This window comes from Crocodylus siamensis, chromosome 3 (genome assembly GCF_052110815.1).
Source record: "Crocodylus siamensis isolate JL-2025a chromosome 3, ASM5211081v1, whole genome shotgun sequence".
In the NCBI taxonomy this organism is placed as follows: domain Eukaryota; kingdom Metazoa; phylum Chordata; order Crocodylia; family Crocodylidae; genus Crocodylus; species Crocodylus siamensis.
The window spans coordinates 99064636-99082401 of NC_143397.1; the positions used below are offsets into that span (position 1 = coordinate 99064636).

General features: G+C 42.2%; 1 protein-coding gene across 1 annotated transcript in view; it reads right to left on the reverse strand.

Annotated features, from left to right (window-relative positions):
• Positions 1-17766, reverse strand: part of SHOC1 (shortage in chiasmata 1) — a 99524-nt gene that overhangs the window by 69628 nt on the left and 12130 nt on the right. Inside the window, exons 4-6 of the mRNA XM_090037653.1 lie at positions 14075-14265; positions 6874-7036; positions 887-989 (exon numbers count right to left, since the gene is read on the reverse strand). Of these exons, the coding sequence (XP_089893779.1) occupies positions 887-989; positions 6874-7036; positions 14075-14265 (457 nt within the window). The remainder of the gene's footprint in view (positions 1-886; positions 990-6873; positions 7037-14074; positions 14266-17766) is intronic.

Below are 17766 nucleotides of genomic sequence, written 5' to 3' on the forward strand. Positions count from 1 at the left end.
AGCCTGCACAGTCACTGCCAATGAGTGTGGGTCTTTTTTGATTCCAGGACTGCTGGGGCTGGACGAGGGGCCATCAGGGGTGGGGGAGCTCTGCTAGGAGGCCCAAGAGCCTCCACAGACATTTTTTTAAGTTCCAGGCCTAGGCTGGGGCCGGGCAGGGGATGGGGCCAGGCAGGGCAGCCATGGGGGCTTCTCCCACAGCTCCCCCTGTCTGGGGAGAGGCACGCACATCTGGAGGAGCTGTGGGAGAACCTGCAGCTGCCCAGCTGTGCCTGCCTCTCCCTGGCCGATCTGAATCGCCGAATCTTTCCAAATCTATTCTGAATCAATTCGAAGGCTTCAGCTTCAATTCAGACTTTTAAATGGGTCTCCCCATTCAATTTGGATTTGGAGATTCGGCTGCTGATTTACAGTAAGAGTATGCTGAATAGACTTTTGACTTTGGATACCGGAGGTATTCAGTAAATTTTAAAAAATTAAAGGAATTCTATTAAAGTGAGCTTTAGGGGTGCCAATAGATGTGTTGCAGGGATGTTCCAACATGCTGGAATTACAGTGCATCAGAGCAGACTAAATTAATTGAATGTGGTAATTACTGTGGTACAACCAGCCTCCACGTCTCGTGTATTAGCATTCCCATGTTCAACAAGCTGTAATTCAAGTGCCCCCACTGCCATTTTGAAGTGCAGGGATGCCAATACACAAGACACTGCAATGCTTTAATTAAAGTGGCTTTTGGAGCTGCTCTAATGAAAGCACCCTCCACCTCTAGAACACACGTAAAAGTGCCCTAGGTCACCTTTAAGTAAAAATGCAGGTATAGATTCTAATTAGTATATTAGACAGCAATCATTAAAATCATAGGTGTAAAAGTAATTAGTAATACCTCTGCATCCTTTAAAGATACTTGACAAAAATGCTCTTTAACTGTGTGCAGTTCCTTTTCAATCTCATGAGTTTCCATGTCACTTTGAAACATAAAACGTTCCCTAAAAGGTCACCAAATTGGCATGAGTCATGCATGTAACATATTCCTGATACAAACTTTTAACAATAGCCTTAGTGACTAATACCCTAAGCAGGGCTGTCCCTAGGGGAGAGGCTGAATCAGGGCAACTGCCATGGACCCTGTGCTTTGGGGTCCTTGCGGAACTGGGTGGAGCAGCCATGGTGACTCTGTGTTACCGCTGGCTTCACATTCAGCTGCTCGGCACTCCCCCACTCCCGGCCCGCTGCTGAAACTGCCACTGGCTTCCTTGCATCTGGGGGTGGGGCCCTGCACCCTGCTCGGATCATCTCTGACCCTAAGTAAGTCAGAGTTGGTAGGAAGGGGTAGGTTGGCAGGATTGGAGGGGTTGGCAGGTCCATGGGTGGGGCAGGTTGGTGGGTCTGTTGATGGGGGAGGGTTGCCCGTCCACGGGTTGGGGGTGGAAAGGCTAAAAGCCCAGTCAGGGTTGGGGTAGGGGGTAGAAAGAGCAGAGCCCTGGAGCTGGGGCCAGCAACTGAGCTTTCCCAGCTCTAGGGCTGCTCTCCAAAGGTTGTACAGACGTTCACCTTCTTGGGTGAACTAATTTAGATCAGCCTGGCCATTTTTTGCCCAATCTAACCTCCCCAAGCATCAATACAGACTGGCACTTAAATGGACCTAGCCTTAGTTAGGTCAATCTAAGTGTAACAGGTGCAGATACCCTTTGACTCTATCACAGTTAAAACGCTGAAACTTTGCAATCATTTATATTACCTGTATATTACATAGTGTTAAGAGACTAATTTTCATTGAATAGTTTTCTAAAGTATAAAGCATTTTTATGATCTAGTAGTATTGAAAATTTCTTAAATCTTTCCTTTTATATAATTTTTTGTGAAACATTCTGCATTAAAAAAACAGTGATGGATTAAAATTAAATTAGAAAAAGTTCTTCAAAGGTGAACCGGCATTATTTTTAAATAGCAAAGAAACAAAATTAAGAATTATGCAGTTATGTTAGGAGCAAGAGTGGATGCAAAAAAACCTTTCTAAAACATGTAACCAGAAAGAATTCCCAATCTCCAGGATCTCAAAATGTATTACACCTGTGAAAGGGACCACTAAATAGGCGATCTTGCTCACCAACTCCTGACTCATTAGTGGAACGTATTTTAAAAGAGTATAGAAATTAAAAAAAAAAGAATTTCAGCATTTAAACCTTTAAATTTCATGGAAGTTTGTAAGAATAAGGTATAGTTACCACTAACTGTTCCACCGGCTTCCTAGAATTACTACCTAAATGCACGAATCAGCTAAAGGGCAAAGCCATCTGTTATGAAGGACTCCCTGTCATCTCTCATTAAAGATGCCATTCTCCTTCCCTCTCTTGCTGGCAGCACATTTTCATAGTTTCATAGTTTCTAGGATCGGAAGGGACCTGAGTAGATCATCTAGTCCAACCCCCTGCCATGGCAGGAAAAAGTACTGGGGGTCAAAGGACCCCAGCAAGGTGTTCATCTAGCCTCTTCTTAAAAACCATGAGGGTAGGAGCCTGCACCACTTCTCTTGGAAGTTGGTTCCAGATCCTAGCCGCCCTGACTGTGAAGTAGCGCCTCCTGATATCCAGCCTAAATCTGCCCTCCACCAGCTTGTGACCGTTATTCCTGGTCACTCCTGGCAGTGCTTGGGGGAACAGGGACTCCCTCAATGCCTGCTGGTCCCCCCTGACTAGTTTATAACAGGCCACTAGATCACCCCTCAGCCTTCTCTTGTGGAGGCTGAACAGGTTCAGGTCCCGTAGCCTCTCCTCATAGGGCCTGCCCTGTTGTCCCTGATCATGCGAGTGGCCCTCCTCTGGACCCTCTCCATGCTGTCAACATCCCTCTTGAAGTGTGGCGCCCAGAACTGGATGCAGTACTCCAGCTGCGGCCTGACCAGCGCCGCATAGAGGGGGAGTATCACCTCCTTGGATCTGCTCGAGATGCATCTGTGGATGCATGACAAGGTGTGGTTGGCCTTCCTGACTGCATCCCCACACCGCCGGCCCATGTTCATCTTGGGGTCAATGATGACTGTTTTCAGTGGAAACAGTTGAGAAAAAAACTGTAATAGGGGCAAATTATCTGAGATGCACATTGAGGAGCTCAGCTTGGAATGAGAGAGGATAACGCTGAAAATTCCTTCTAGTCAATATTTGGAAGAGAAAAGAAACCAGACAGAAACACTTTAAGGACTAGAACCAGGGCTCTTATAATTGCTCTTATAATTGAGAACAGGGCTCTTATAATTGCTCCCCACATGCAGACACTGCATTTTGCTGGGGTTTTATTAATATTTCTCAAAATATGGATTTTAAAATAAACTGCAGAAATTGCATTTTATCAAATTAATGCGGCCACACGCTGTGCATGAGTTCATGAAAACTAAACTGATTATCTTCAATGAGACTAATCAAGTTTATAACTCAAAACTGAATTATGCTGATGATTAGATTACATGTTGGGATTAGAAATTATACAAATGACAATTGAATTGTTACTAAATTATGTATACTTCTGCTACCCGATCATGTTCTCCTAAAAATAAAGGTGCCCTTACTTTGTAAAATAATATTATTTTGCAATATATATGCAAGTATACTATATTTACTCAAATATAAGATGATCCTGAATATAAGACAACCCCCAAATAATTAATTTTATATATGGAAAGTCTATAAATGTCTTATAAATTTTCTAGTACAGAATCTAATTATTGGAAGATTGCCTTGAATTTGTTCCACTCACACTGCTTTAGCAGGGAAGCTAAATCTGGGGGGCAGCCAGGTGGTCTCTTTGCCACCTCAATTTCTTCCCCCTACAGCCTCTTCCCCCACTTACTGTTAGAACCTATTCTTCCAGAGCACATAGAAGTGAGGGGCAAATTTGAAAAAAAACGATTTTGAAATAAACATGTCCATGAATTGATGTATTTTACTTTTTTTGAAGTTGTGGCAAACTTTTGCACAGGTACTCTATAAACATGCTTTTAAGAAGCACTTTTGTACTTACTTATACATAGTACAAATTATACATGATATTAGTCAAAAGGCTCATGATTTACCACATAGTTCATTGGACTGGGTACTAGAAGAGTCAACAGTGTTTAAAGTCATGGTGACCCCACAGCTGAGCACTGCTCTGTATGTGTGTGTCCCCCACAAAGGATCCATGTACTAATTTTCCCCCACTTGTATCTAGAACTGGGTGTTTTTGTCATGAGTCCTGGGATGCTCCAAAAATGTAAATGTAGATGAGGCACAGGGCAACCTAGTCCAGCTCCATCTCACGGCGGTTTGGGCCACACTAATCATATGCCACAGGCTGAAAGAGTGGGCAATAGAGGGATTCTGGGTGGACTGTTTGGGGCCCAACTGTTTTCTGATGTCTGCCAGACATTTAAGGCTGGTGAAGAAACAGGAATCACTGGACATACAAAAGAAAGGCACAGTTCAGCTCTAGGAATGAAGAAGTCAAAATGTATTCAATGTAGTAGCTCACTATGACTTTAAAAAGAGTTGGTGCTAAGCGGGCACTGAATGCAATGGGGAATGCCACATACTGTATTCAGACGGTCTGTCCTAACCTGTCCTTAGAGTAGCTTTCTATCAGTGGCATAGCTTCTTAGCCACCTTTAGCTAAGATCAAGTGCAGTGGCCATGCAAAGGCCTTGCATACTGCCTGAATGATGCCAGACGCACTGGGGGGATAGTGCTGGAGCACTGGGATGGAGAAGGAAGAAGAGTTCTCGGAACTTGGAACAGCATTGGTGGCGGTTTTGGGAAGGACAGTGACAGTTATGGAAGGGAAAGTGGACCAAGAGATGAGAAGTGAATTGAAGAATAAAAATGAAGATTCAGAGTCTGATGCAGGATGGACAAAGGTGGGGAAGACAGGACAGAAAAAGGTAGGAAAGAAAGGTGTGGTGGGATCAGTGGTTTTGAAGGAGGCTTTACTGAAGGAAGCAACGAGGGAAGAGCCCAGTGGGCAGCAAGAACAGGAGGAGAGGAGGTCATGAGAGAGAAACAAGGAATGAAACAGTCATTGAAGGGAAGAGGAAGACTAGTGGGAGGAATAAACTAGAACTGTAAAGAGAAAAGATGGGAGGAAGTGAGAGATGGAGTGGCAGGTAATCTGTGTCTGAGAATAAAAGAAGTACTAATAGGGACAGGAGAAAAGAGAAGATGGAGAATGAATAGATATGAATTTATAGAAAAATATTGTTTGAAATTTTGGATGTTAAAGCAAAACATTTGAATAGTCTGGTTGTCTTTCTTAACCAGAAGTCTTGAATTTCATATTGGAACTGAGAAGGTTATGAGGATTTTTGGAAGACGTATGTGGCAGTAGGTGAAAGAGAAGAACTTAAGGGGATAAGTTTTATTGCAGGAGAAGAGACAAGAGAATGGACAATAATTGTTTGAATGTAAATGGACATGCTTGAAATGGAGGAAATAGAGAAATGGTTGGAGAATTATGTACAAAAAATTTAAGTATGCTGAGAAGATATGTAATTAATATGGTATATGGATGGGATAATGAAGAGTTTGGGTGGTAATGAGGTTAGATAAGAGGAGGTCTGATGGGATAATGTACTTAATACCAGTAATCCAAGTAGGGCCACACTGGGGGTTTACAATGTATTTTGGACGCCTAAACTCTGTAACAAGCATGGGCACAAAGGACACCTGGATGCATACTGCTGGTATACAATTTTCTACAGATGTGAAGGGAAGGGCACAGGGTGGGGAACTGCCAAGAAATACTGAAATGTGTTATTTGCAGGGAAGAGGGACAGTTACAGTGTCGATGCCTGTGATCCTGCAGTCTGTGTGATGTTGTTCCTCTTGAATGAATTACCTAGGTGTTGTTCCTCACTAGGTGTAACTTCTGGCTCTGCTCCTAGGGCCTGGGCTTATACTGAGGCTGCCCAGCCCTCCTCCAATCCAGTGGGCCCCTTTCAGTCATGTGGCCATCTAATTGGGCAAGACCTCACCTGCTGGCTGCTCCACAGCTTGCTCAAGCCCCTTAAAGTGGCAGGTACTAAATAATCTCTGGATTATATTTAATACAATAAAATGTACGTGGGCAAACACCAGAAGAGTGACTGTTTAATTTTTGAAAGAACTGTGGGACACTGGTCTATGTCATCTGGGTTTGCTGACAACACTGTTGGGGATAAATTCCTGGTCTCCATTAATTCAATGTCAGTTTTGCCATTGGCTTCACTGGGCACTTTTCTATCTGCTCCAGAGCTGGCGGGGGGGGCTTTAATTAGAGAGGCTCTGTTCAATGAGCTTTAGTTCAAGTGTCCCTGCCACCATTTTCAAGCGCATGGATGCGGACATGCACAGTAATTACTATGCTCCAGTAGACTTGATTAATTACTGTGCATCAGAGCAGCCCCGCATTACATGTACAGGAAACAGCTGGGCTCAGGATTTTGTCCCTGGACTTTTGAGGGTGACAAATCCTGCCCACTGTACTCACAGGAAATTTTGACTGAGGAGGATTAGACTGTTTAAAAATGAACATTATTTCAACATTCCAAGCTGTAGTAAACCCCCCTCAGTACAATTAGACATTGAGAATGCCAAAAAATCATGTCAGTTGATTCTGTGTATTCTCTTTAATACAGGATGTAACCTCCATCCTACCCATTCTTACTTCTAATGAAAAGGAATTGGTTTTTTTTAAACTAATTAGATATCTTAATTCTTCGCCACTATAAAGGCATTTCAATTAATAAAAATGCATAATAAAATAACAGGAGTTAAGATGTTAAAGGATAATATTGATCACATTTGATTACAAATATATAGGTAAGTAAATTTTGAGGTCAAAAGTATGTAATAATTTGGTAATTACTTGAAAATGTCCTCTTCTGTGAAGTTCTCTTCTTTAGGATTTAAAAGAGGATCCTTGACTAAGAAAATTTTTAGTCTACTCAAAAGTACACGTAGAGTCGGAAGTTGTTTACAATACTTTTCCAAATTATCAACAAAAACAAGTTCATCGGCAATATATAAATCTTAAAAGAAATGAGAAAAATAATAATTCAACAACAAGCCATTCAAAATAATACATTATAAGAAAAATCTGAACAGTTGTTTAAAATTGTTTGCATTATAATTTTTCATTATTGGTAAAACTCTCAAAGAACCTTAAATCTACAACTTCTTGCTGATTGGCAAGCACTGATTTTTTCCTTCCTGGGAAAAAACATATTTTCAAGGTTCCTTTCTATTCATTTTCTCATTTGTGTATTAGTATCATCAATTAAGTCATAAACAGTTATGGGTGACTGGTGCTACCTTAGTTGTGGTGGGCACATGCCCCCTCAGCGATTCTTGAAATCGGGGCAGGGATGGGTCCCCCTGTTGCCAATCCCGCCAACTAGGGGGGGGATCCCCCCACAGCTGATTGCAAGATGGCCGATTGCTGCGGCCACTTCCAGAAGTGGCTGCGGCCACTTCTGGGAGCGCAATGGCACTCCACTCCCTGGCCAGCACTTGCAGGTGGGGGAAATGGTGCTTCTACCTGCCCTTCTGCCCATCGTCTAAGCAGTGAGCACGACCAGTGTGGGGGTACACTGGTGCTCTCAGGGGGTGCACATGCACCCTTACGCATCACCACTGTAAACAGTAGTGATAGTTTGGTTGGGTAATGTACACATATATCATATTTACTGAATTCTAAGATGAGGGTTTTTCCCCCCATTTAACATGTGAGAGAGAAAAGCCCCTTGTCTTAGAATTGTATAGGAAGGTGGGAAGTTGAGGGTGGTGGGGAGGGAAGAGGGGGAGGCAGGCAGCTGCTGTGGCTTGGGCTCCAGTCCCTACTCAGGGTTGGGGCCATAGCTACAGCTGCTACCTGCTTCCTCCCCCTCTCCTGCCACCTCTGTACCCTGCTGTCTCCCTCCTGAAACCTCTTATCCCCATCTCTTGCCCCCATGCAGCCTCTGATCCCCTGCCTGCCTCTTACTTTTGCTCCATGCCAGCAGGCTCTGTGTATATTGTAGTCTGGGCACTGAGCATAGTCCTAGCCTGGCCCCTGATGGCTCCAAAACTCATGCTAAGCTGAAGCATACTCAAAAAAGTTAAAATACACAATACTCATGCTAACTGCATAGTGCAAGAGGATGCAAGCTCATGGATAGGCCATCTGAGAAGAAATAATGAGGTATCACTTCCAGCTTATCTTACTATTCATGACGATTATAAGCAGGCTCCTAGTTGTCTGGTATGCAACTGTGTGAAATGTCTATCCTTGATTAATTAGTATGGTAAATATTTCTCTTGCAATTAATTCATGTTATGTACAAGAAGAGTCATTCTCCATATGTGATAAATGTCTCCACCTGATTTACTTCTGTTTTGCTGTTTCCTCCTGATTAAGTTTTGTTTTGTCTAGTGGTTTCCTTGATTTTCTAAGGACACTCCCCAAAACTGTGTTTTTCCTGGTTGTTAATCTGTTTCTTGATATGTTCTAAACTTAGTAGAAATGGATAACCACTTGTCACTTACGAAGGTAATTTATTCAAACTGGAATTTTCTGATAACCAATAACGAGCAGTTTGATTAACAGGATTTTCAAATACTGTTTGGAACTCTCTCTTGATTTACACAACTACAGGAATGCTTTGAAGATGCTGAACTAAGGGTATAAGAAAAATGTGGAACAGCTAACACCACGTGCTTCAAGAATGAAAGATCTCTCTGATAAGAACTGCTGCTGTACAGCAGCCATCTTGAGAAGCTGGAAGAAACAGACTGTCTCTCTTGTGGCCTATTTGGTGAGAAACCACCACCTTATAGCTAATTATTGGACTTTGCTTTGGTTTGGACTCATCTGACTTTGAATACTTGTAGTAAATAAAGCCTTTCTGTCACTCATTAAACAAAGTATTATGTCAATCCCTTAAGCTAGTCTGGAATCCTAGGTTTTATTTGCTAACACCCTACAACAGCAATGTGCAGCCCACACAGCTGCTACAGGGGCTGAACTGGGGGAAAACAGAGAGCAGAGGCTGGGGGAAAAGGAGAGTGCAGAGGCTGAGTGGGAAGTGGGGAGCAAAGGCTTGAAGGGAGAAGCCAGGGTTGTAGAAAAGGCAGGGGGCAGAGGTGGAAAGGGGGAAGGTACAAGCAGGAGGTAAGCTGCTTGACCTCCCCATGCCATCTGTCCCTCCACTGCCTGCCCCCCTGTGGTGAGGCGGGGGGGGATATAAATTAAAGGTGAACCTCCAATAATTAGATTCTATACATGGAAATGATAAGAAATGTATACATTTTCCATGTATAGAATCTAATTATTAGGGGATCATATTAAATTCAGGGTAATCTTAGATTCGAGTAAATATAATAAATGACACTAGTGTCTGGCTCCCATGTTTCCAGTGACAGTAATGAAGTATCTTCATCTTTATAGTAGTAATGTATTTGGACACAGAATACAAAATTTCCCCCCACTCTAAAAACTGAAAACAATGGTAGATGCATATTTTTTAAAAGTTAAAAAGTGGTGGTTACTAGACACCAAATCATGAACCTTATCTACTTGATAAGGTAGAATTACTCTTCCAAATGGAAGATCTGCCATGCTGTTACTCCTTTTTAGCCTGTGTGGCTAGATAACATTTGGTATCTTTCAGGTTGCTTTCAACTAATGATAGATGAATGTCTTAGATGCCTTCCTGTTTCTTTTCAAAGAATGTATATACAGTCCTAGTGTCCTGAACACAGTACAGTTTTTTGTCTTGAGATACTCCTATGTGCACTCTCATACAAAGACCAAATCAAATACTTGCCCCAACATTCAGCTTCAGTGTAATCTTTGGGCCATGGCTTTGTTGTTTCAGTTATCATTTGAAAAAAAAGGTTGTTTGTTTAGCCTAAATGAAAAGTTGTCAACAGTTTCAACAGTTTCAGTGAAGTTTGTGATTGCACAGAAATCAAAGACAAATGTGTCTGGAGTCATTGGCGATGTATAGGGGGTGCACACAGGTGCACATGCACTCCCTGGGCACCCCTCCTGGTTGGCGATCAACTGCTGGGGGACCCCTTCCCTGGTCGGCGATTGGCGGCTGGTGCCCCCCCAGACTTGGGAGGCACCAGTCACCCATGTCTGGGGTTACCTAACCCGTGAACTTCTAAAGTTGCTGTTAGATGTGTAAACATGGCTCACAAGATAAACCCAGAAATGTCAAATAGGAACCTATTGTGTTAGAAACAGCCTGACCGGTTGTGGTCTTTCTGAGTTATTTGCAACAGAAGAATTGTTCTATTTTCTGCAGTCAAAAAAGTAATGAAAATTAGGATGCCTTGAGCCTAAAAAGGTTGAAAACCACTATTCTAAAGAGAGAGATAACTTGTTTTGGACTGTTTTGCACTGGCAAAGCAGCACAAAGCACATACATTTTGGGCAAGTGCACACAAAATAGTTACCATAAGTTAAAAGAAGGGCCTTTATTGGTCAGCTACGCTTGTGTTAACTGCCTGTGGGCATGTCTACAGAAGATGCTTTACTTGAGATCAGAGCCAAGTGCTGCGCAGTAATTGTCACCATCTACAAGTGCAGACGTTAGTTTCGCAGTAATTGACTTTAATTGCGAGTAAATTTGCTACCTGTAAATACAAATAGCAAATTTGCTCCTGACTACTTACTGCACCCTATGCCATATGTAGAGGGCTGACCAGGAGCAAATCTGCAGGAGATGGCTGCTCATAGACCTGATTTCATGGCTTTTTCATGGTAAGCCAGGCACTCACTGCTAACTGGTTTAGAGGGTTTGTGGCCCCATCCCTTGCTGGTGATTGTCCAACATGGCTGTCCATTATGGGGCCCCATTCCCCATCACTGATTGGCCAAGAGGGGTGAGGCCATGCAATGTGCAGCCCTCCCAGCCATCAGTGGCAAAGGGTGTGGCTGCCACCTTGGCTGCTCCCCTTCAAGCCAGCATCTTCCCCCCGCCCCCCCGGTGGGCTGCAAGGCTGGGCTGCAGCTGCCATGAGGACCACTGGCTCCTGCTGGGGAGCCAGTATTTTATTTTTAATAAGGTTTTTGTTTTGTTTTGTTTTTTGATTTTGCAGACAATGCTCAATTTCACAGTTTCTGCAAAATCATGAATTAAGTAGGTTCCTACATATAAGCATAAGTCCAACTGCTTTCAATGGAACTTAATAGAACTTAAGCATGTGCTCAAGTGCTTTGCCAATTAAAGGCAGATTTAAAAACAAATTTAAATTGTTTACTGAACTTGGATCATTAGCGTAATTGTTGTGGAACTGGATCCTAACGGGGTGAATGGTGCAGAACTGAAAATCATCCCCATTATGACCTTGTGTTCAGAACAGACATTTTAAATGCAACAGGAAAGCTATTAACATTTTAGCTGAGAAGGTTTGATTATAAGCTCACTTACACAGAGGTAGACTGGGAGTAACTCCACTGAAATATGCAGAGCTATGCAGCTATGAAAGATGACACGAGTGTGAAGAGAATCAGGCAAATTGTGTGGTGCTAGACTGTAGTTTTTACCCAAACTCAATTTCACTTGTTTTCTTTTTATGTCAATTAAAATTGTGCTCCTTTAAATGATTATCTCAAGCTTTAATTTGTTTGTATTTTTCATTACTTTTGAATAAAAACAATTCACAAGTCAATGTCGATACATTTTTTAATTTCTGAGTAATTTGCCGTGCTTTGCATCATAATGCATTGATGTTGAAAATGTTTGTTTTAAGCAAGTATCTTCAAAACATGAATAAGCCTTTAACCAGTCTAAAAGATTATATGGATATTTTTCACATTACAACAGTTAAAATAAAATTATTAAAGAAACCCACGCTGGTTTATGAAAGGTGGAATAGGATTAGAAAGATATTGATAAATTTTAACACGCACAAATAGGTAGAGAAGGAATACTGTATTAAAGTAAGTTTTTTAGATATAAATCTTTGCCTTACTCTGTTTGAACTGCAAATTCAAAATGTCCATTCAAAATCCATCTCAGGTTCTTTTTTAATTTGGGACTGTGCATTTAAAAACCCAAATTAGGATAAATTATGTCATCTCAGCATAACAACTGTTACTATTACTGCTACTTATCAATATTCCTCTTTACTGGTTTTCACTATATGGCTCTAAAGTCTTGTAATGAATGCAAGACTGCACTGCAAGCATAGAATCATGTTATTTTCAACATTAGCAATCTCTTTAATAAGACAGTAATGAATTAGTTCGCAAATCTTTCCAATATTTGAAAAGGGCAAGGAAGGTTGTTTATTACAATGAGTCAGAAGGAAAAGGGTTTACTTCATAATTAACTGGCTTCTATTTAAGAATCTTTCTTAGAAACAGCAAAAACTGAGATTTTTGTTCTCTCTTTTGCAATAGTACTTAATTACTGGGTAGAGGTTACACATTGATAAATGCTGAACTGCTAATTCAGCAATTGATTCAAGAAAATATAGAAAAAAATTATGATCCTCTCTCTTTAGGCTCTATTCATTTTTGTATAAGTAAAGTCATCATTCTCCTATTCCATTTGCAGTTAAGAATAATTTAAAAATATTTTCTAAATCTAAAACTTCTTTTTTTTTCTTTTAGACAGTTATCTATGACAATCTAACACTATTAAAATCATTTTAACAGTCAAAGAAACAGCCAGGTAAAATTTTGTAAGTGACTATTTTGCAGAACAAGTGGGTAACCTCTTCTTACATTCCTATTAAGTATGTAATATATACTGAAATGTATGAGTAAATTAGACCTTAAACCACTCTAAATATCCTTGATATAGTATTTCTTATATATGTCATCTAACCTTAAGCAAATACCTATTTTTAAGTACACCTTCACAGTGTTTTAATTTTATCAGGAGAATTAAGATTAGTGTACTTTCAATTATTAACCACAACATGCTTGCATTATTGATAGAAATAGTATATTTCTTATTAAACTTTATCTAGTTATCTTGTACAATGCTGTACCAAGAGCTAGTCAAGTCCTATATGTGACTCTGGGTCAAAGCTCCTTGGAAGTGGTCAGATTGTTTAACTTTGCTAAAGTGGCAAAATTCCAGTTACTGGTTTGGGTTGTATTCAAAGGCAAAAAGCTGTGATAAAAAAAAAATTCTAGTCAGTCTGGAACTATGAAAGTTGTAATTTCAGATCAGTTAATTTAATGAAGCCCTTACTATAATATGTGGGATTTGCTAGACATGTATCTCATGATGCTTCAAGGAATAATGTACAATAGGGGTTGTCAGCAGGGGGTATGTGTACCTCTGGGGGTACTTGGGAAGGCCCCACAGGGTAAGCAGCAACGATGCAGAAAAGAAGGGGTCAGGGCTGCCAGCACTTTGTGTTGCTTGTGCTGTCACCAGCACTTTTGTTTTCACCAGCACTGTGCGCTGCCAGCATTTCCAGTTTCATCTACCCCCCCAACTCACTGATTGGCCACCAGGCCCCCTCCCCCTCTGCTTACTGACTGTCTGCTGGGGTTTCCCTGCTTCTCCACTGGCCGCCAGAGGTACATCAACCAAAAAAGTTTGAAAACTTCTGCTGTACAACATCATGTACCTTTAGTACCCTCCTGCCTCAGCCATGAGCCCCAGCCATGTTCTGGGAACCAGCAGGTGAGTTAAGAAGGAAGTGAATCTTCACAGGTCAATTACTGGCCTGTTCAATTATTGGTTTCTTGTGGGTGCCAATTAATGTGAATTTTAGTTACATTGATACCAACTGAATTGGATTGAAAGAGTGACTGTCAGCTCACTCACTACACATGGGACAACAAGCAGTGGCATCATCTTTCAGTCAGAAGAAGATGGCTGCAATTCTGAAAACATTTTGAGTTTTATATTACAGGGAATGGGGACTACTCACATGGTTGTGTATGATTAAATGTGTGTGTCTGCAAAATCAAAACCCTGAACTGGTTTAAAATCGGTGTCCTGGAAACAAAAAGCTATGAATCAATTAATCAATTTGTAATTAGCAAGTACATTAATTGCAATTAGTAAGTTAACTGCACACAATTTTGGAAAGCAATCAGTTAAACACTTTACCTTCAGCTTGTGGTTTAAGTGCTAGGAAGCAGTCAGGCAGTAAAAAATTGATTTGAGTGGAATCTTCTTTCCAGTCATTTTTCATAAGCAGATAGGCTTCTTCTATGCCAGTCTGTGAATAGGGATTTGAACTTGGAACAACTTCTAGAAGTTCATTATTAATATAGGGCTTGGTGTCATAAACTGGTTTCCTGAAAAAAAAGTTATTTTTTCAGTGTGTTCTGATCCTTACACAGCTCTTTGACAACAGATGTATGTAATATAAACCACTGAATGCTATCTTGACCCCCCATATATTAAATCTCATCATTATGCAGTAGTTTACCTTGTTAAAAGAATTGTTGTAACACTGAAAGTGAACATCTCTTCCTGTGACCAGAAGAATAAGATAAGGGCAAGAGGGGAATGCAGGGGAGGGACTGTGCTGCACACACAGACTGGAAGAGAGGGGGTGCTGAGAGTGGGGAAGGGAGGAGCTTCTTACTTAATTGGACTTAAAAGTCCCCCACCCTCTGCTTCCACAGCATGATCTGCCTGCAAAGTTAAGGTGGGGAGGGGAGGAAGGCTGGAAGCAGGGGGTGCAGTCACTCCTCCAGTGCTGCTGACTGCTACTGCACCCCCTTTCTAAAATCCTGGGTCCACACATCTATACAGTCTTTCATGAAATGTTTTTCTATAACTAGGAGATAAATGAATTAATACTTATGAATATATTGTTATATTCCAAACATCTCACAAACTGAATATGTATTTATTCTGTGCTTTCACCAAAATTCCAACTGACTTAGATATATTTTGTCTTCTACATGGCTTACTCAGTTCTCAAATCTTTTATTAGTGGTAAACTAATATACGTATAGCTAATATATTAAAATATGAGTAAACATACTTATATATTAGCTTACCACTATAGCTTGTGGGTGCCAATCAAACATTAGTTAACCTTCATGATGCCTATGTGAGGTGTTGGGATATTATTACTTCAATTTTACATACAGGAACTGAAGCAGAAAGCGTCTGAGGTAAAAAATGTCTTCTAATTTTGGGTGGCTAATTTGAGAAGTCTGATTTTTTTTCAGATACCATGTGATGTAAAAATAAGTTATGTCCAAAGTCTGACTCCTACATTGCATGTTGTTGGCACAGAATTGACATTTGTGACATGTGGCTATTGGAGAACTGAAGCTGTTGTGACGTGTGGACCTCTATGGAAGCATCCAGATGAGCATGCACAGTTGCTTCCCCGGGGCCAATTAGCAGTGGCACATTTGTTGTGCACAGCAAGTTGCCCCAGATCAGCCCCAGGTGGTAGTAGCCTTACCTGAGGTCCTGGGAACTTCCTGGGACTCTAATGGCAGTGATTTTGGGTGCATGGAGCCTGCCCAGCAACTAGAGTACGGCTTTGGCCGGCCAGACTCTGGTTTTGGGTAGTGTGTGCTGCTGCCAGGTGTGCCACCCTTTTTTCCACAAACTTTTTTTGATAGTGGGATCTCCCATGTTACCTCCCAACTCTGTGTTCCTGGGGAACCCTGACAGTGGAGCAGCCTGTCTGACTCATAAAGATTTCCCCCTGTGGCAGGGCTCTCAGGTGTCCTGCACTGAGAGTAGAAATGGCTCAGGAGAGACCCCTAGTGGTGGGAAAGGGGACGCACAGCTGCCAGTCACCAGGACTGTGCAGGTGTGGGTTGCCCTAGCAACCAGGGAAGCCTAGAGCCAGGAAAGGGCAGAGCTTAGCCCTTCTTAAGCCCAGGCAGAAGGCCAGGAGGGTAGTTCCCCTCCAGCAGCCGAAGGAGGAGGAACTTGGTCTGGGCAAGGGGAGAGCTTGGATGGTTGGAACACCCTAGTCCCTGCTGGGAGTGGATGAGTTCTCTCTCTCTCTTTGGTAAGGAGAGGTTTCTAATTTTTCGAACCAGAATGGTCTAGTTTTTATGTTGTAGCCCCGGGGGCTTTGTGTTTGTGTTTTGTTCCACCGGAGGACTGGATGAGGCTGTAGGGGTGTGAGGAGGCCTCATGGGAGCTCCCCAATAATCTGGGGGTTCCTGGTGCCCAGAGGCCACAGCAAGTGGTGCTGAAGAGGGCAGAGCTTTGTTTGGGGTATGTTGGCCTAGCCCCGGAGGTAGGGGGCAGCGTAGAGCCCTGACTAGGGGGCAGCGAAGAGCCCCGGAGTTAGGGGGCGGCGAGGGGCCCTGGCATTGAGGGGCAGTGAGGAGCTCAGAGTGAGGGGGCAGTGAGGGGCCCCGAGAGTGAGAAGGGGTGTTGAGGAGCCCCGAAAGCAAGCAAAGGGCCGGGACCTAATACCATGGCCCTAGAGAGATCACACCAGCACCAATGCACCATTGTAACAGGAGTGCCGCGCGTCCAGAGAGGCTCCAAAAGCGGCACTCCTGTTACACCCCCCCCCACCTGAATAAGAACTGATTACAAAAGACAATGAAGATGCAGTGGGAGACGGACCTAAAACCCTCCAAATAAGGGTGACAAGAATGAAACAACTGCCCTAGGTCTCATTTGCATGCAAGATGGAACCAGATGACAATTCATTTACATGGAAGATGGAGAACAGAACTCCCGAAGCAAAGACTGCAGTGAATTCTGGAATTGGAGAAGCAGAGGAGCACTGCACGATGGGGAATCTGTGCTCCAAATGCTAATCAACCCACATTTACACACACTCAGCTAAGCATTTATCAGACCAATTCTAATCTGGATTTACAAAGGAACCCCTCCCCCCCGCCCACACACACCACATCTAAGTAGAAGTGAAAGTTTAATAGGCATCTTGGGCTGTACATTCCCCAGTCCCACTATGGGAGTACTACTTAAACTTGATTGACTAAAACTCGGTTGCCGGGTTGGGGAATGCTGAGGCAAAGAGACCGAGTCAGAGCGGGTATAGGCAACATTTGAACAAAGGTAAAGGGTTCATCACAGCGTCCAGCCCATTGGAACCCTGACCACAAGTGTTGTCATACTTTTTCTGGGATGACTAGTGGAAGTCCTCCCCACAAAAGTTATGAAAAGTCATGCTAGGCTGAGGCTTGTTCACAACAGGTAAAAATCCCAAACCCTGATGCTGCAAGCTATCTATTGTTTCTGATGAAACCATGAGATATCCCATCCAGTATACCTGCCATCCATAGGAATTTAAAGCTGGCTCCCAAGTGTCTCTGGTTACTCCTTAACCTTAAGTTTTTCCTGGTTATTAATCAGTTTCTTGAGATGTTCCAAACCAGATAACCTCTTGTCAAAGAAAAGACAATTATTTGCACTATTAAGAATGCTTTGAAGCGGCTGAACTAAGGGTATACATTTTTTTTAAAAAAACATAAGGCAGCAAATGTGTGCTTCAAGAGGAGAAATCTCCCTGACATCATCCACTGTTGTTCTCGAAAAGCTGAAAGAAACAGATCATCTCCCTTCAAGGATTGTGTTAAGAACTTTACTTGTCAGCATTAGAACCTGAGTGCCTTGGACTGGTGAGATCCCAGCTCTCTCTCTCTTTTTCTCTTTAGGCATAGATTTCTGAACCTGAATTGTGTTAGATAAGCTTGAGCTAAGTTTTCCCAAATACTTAGTGAAACCAGGGTAGTATTGTAATTGTTTGTGTTTGTTTTCCTTTGCATGTCTATTACTACTAGTACCATTATATAGTTCCTATACTTAGCAATAAATAACTTTTATAGTCAAACTGG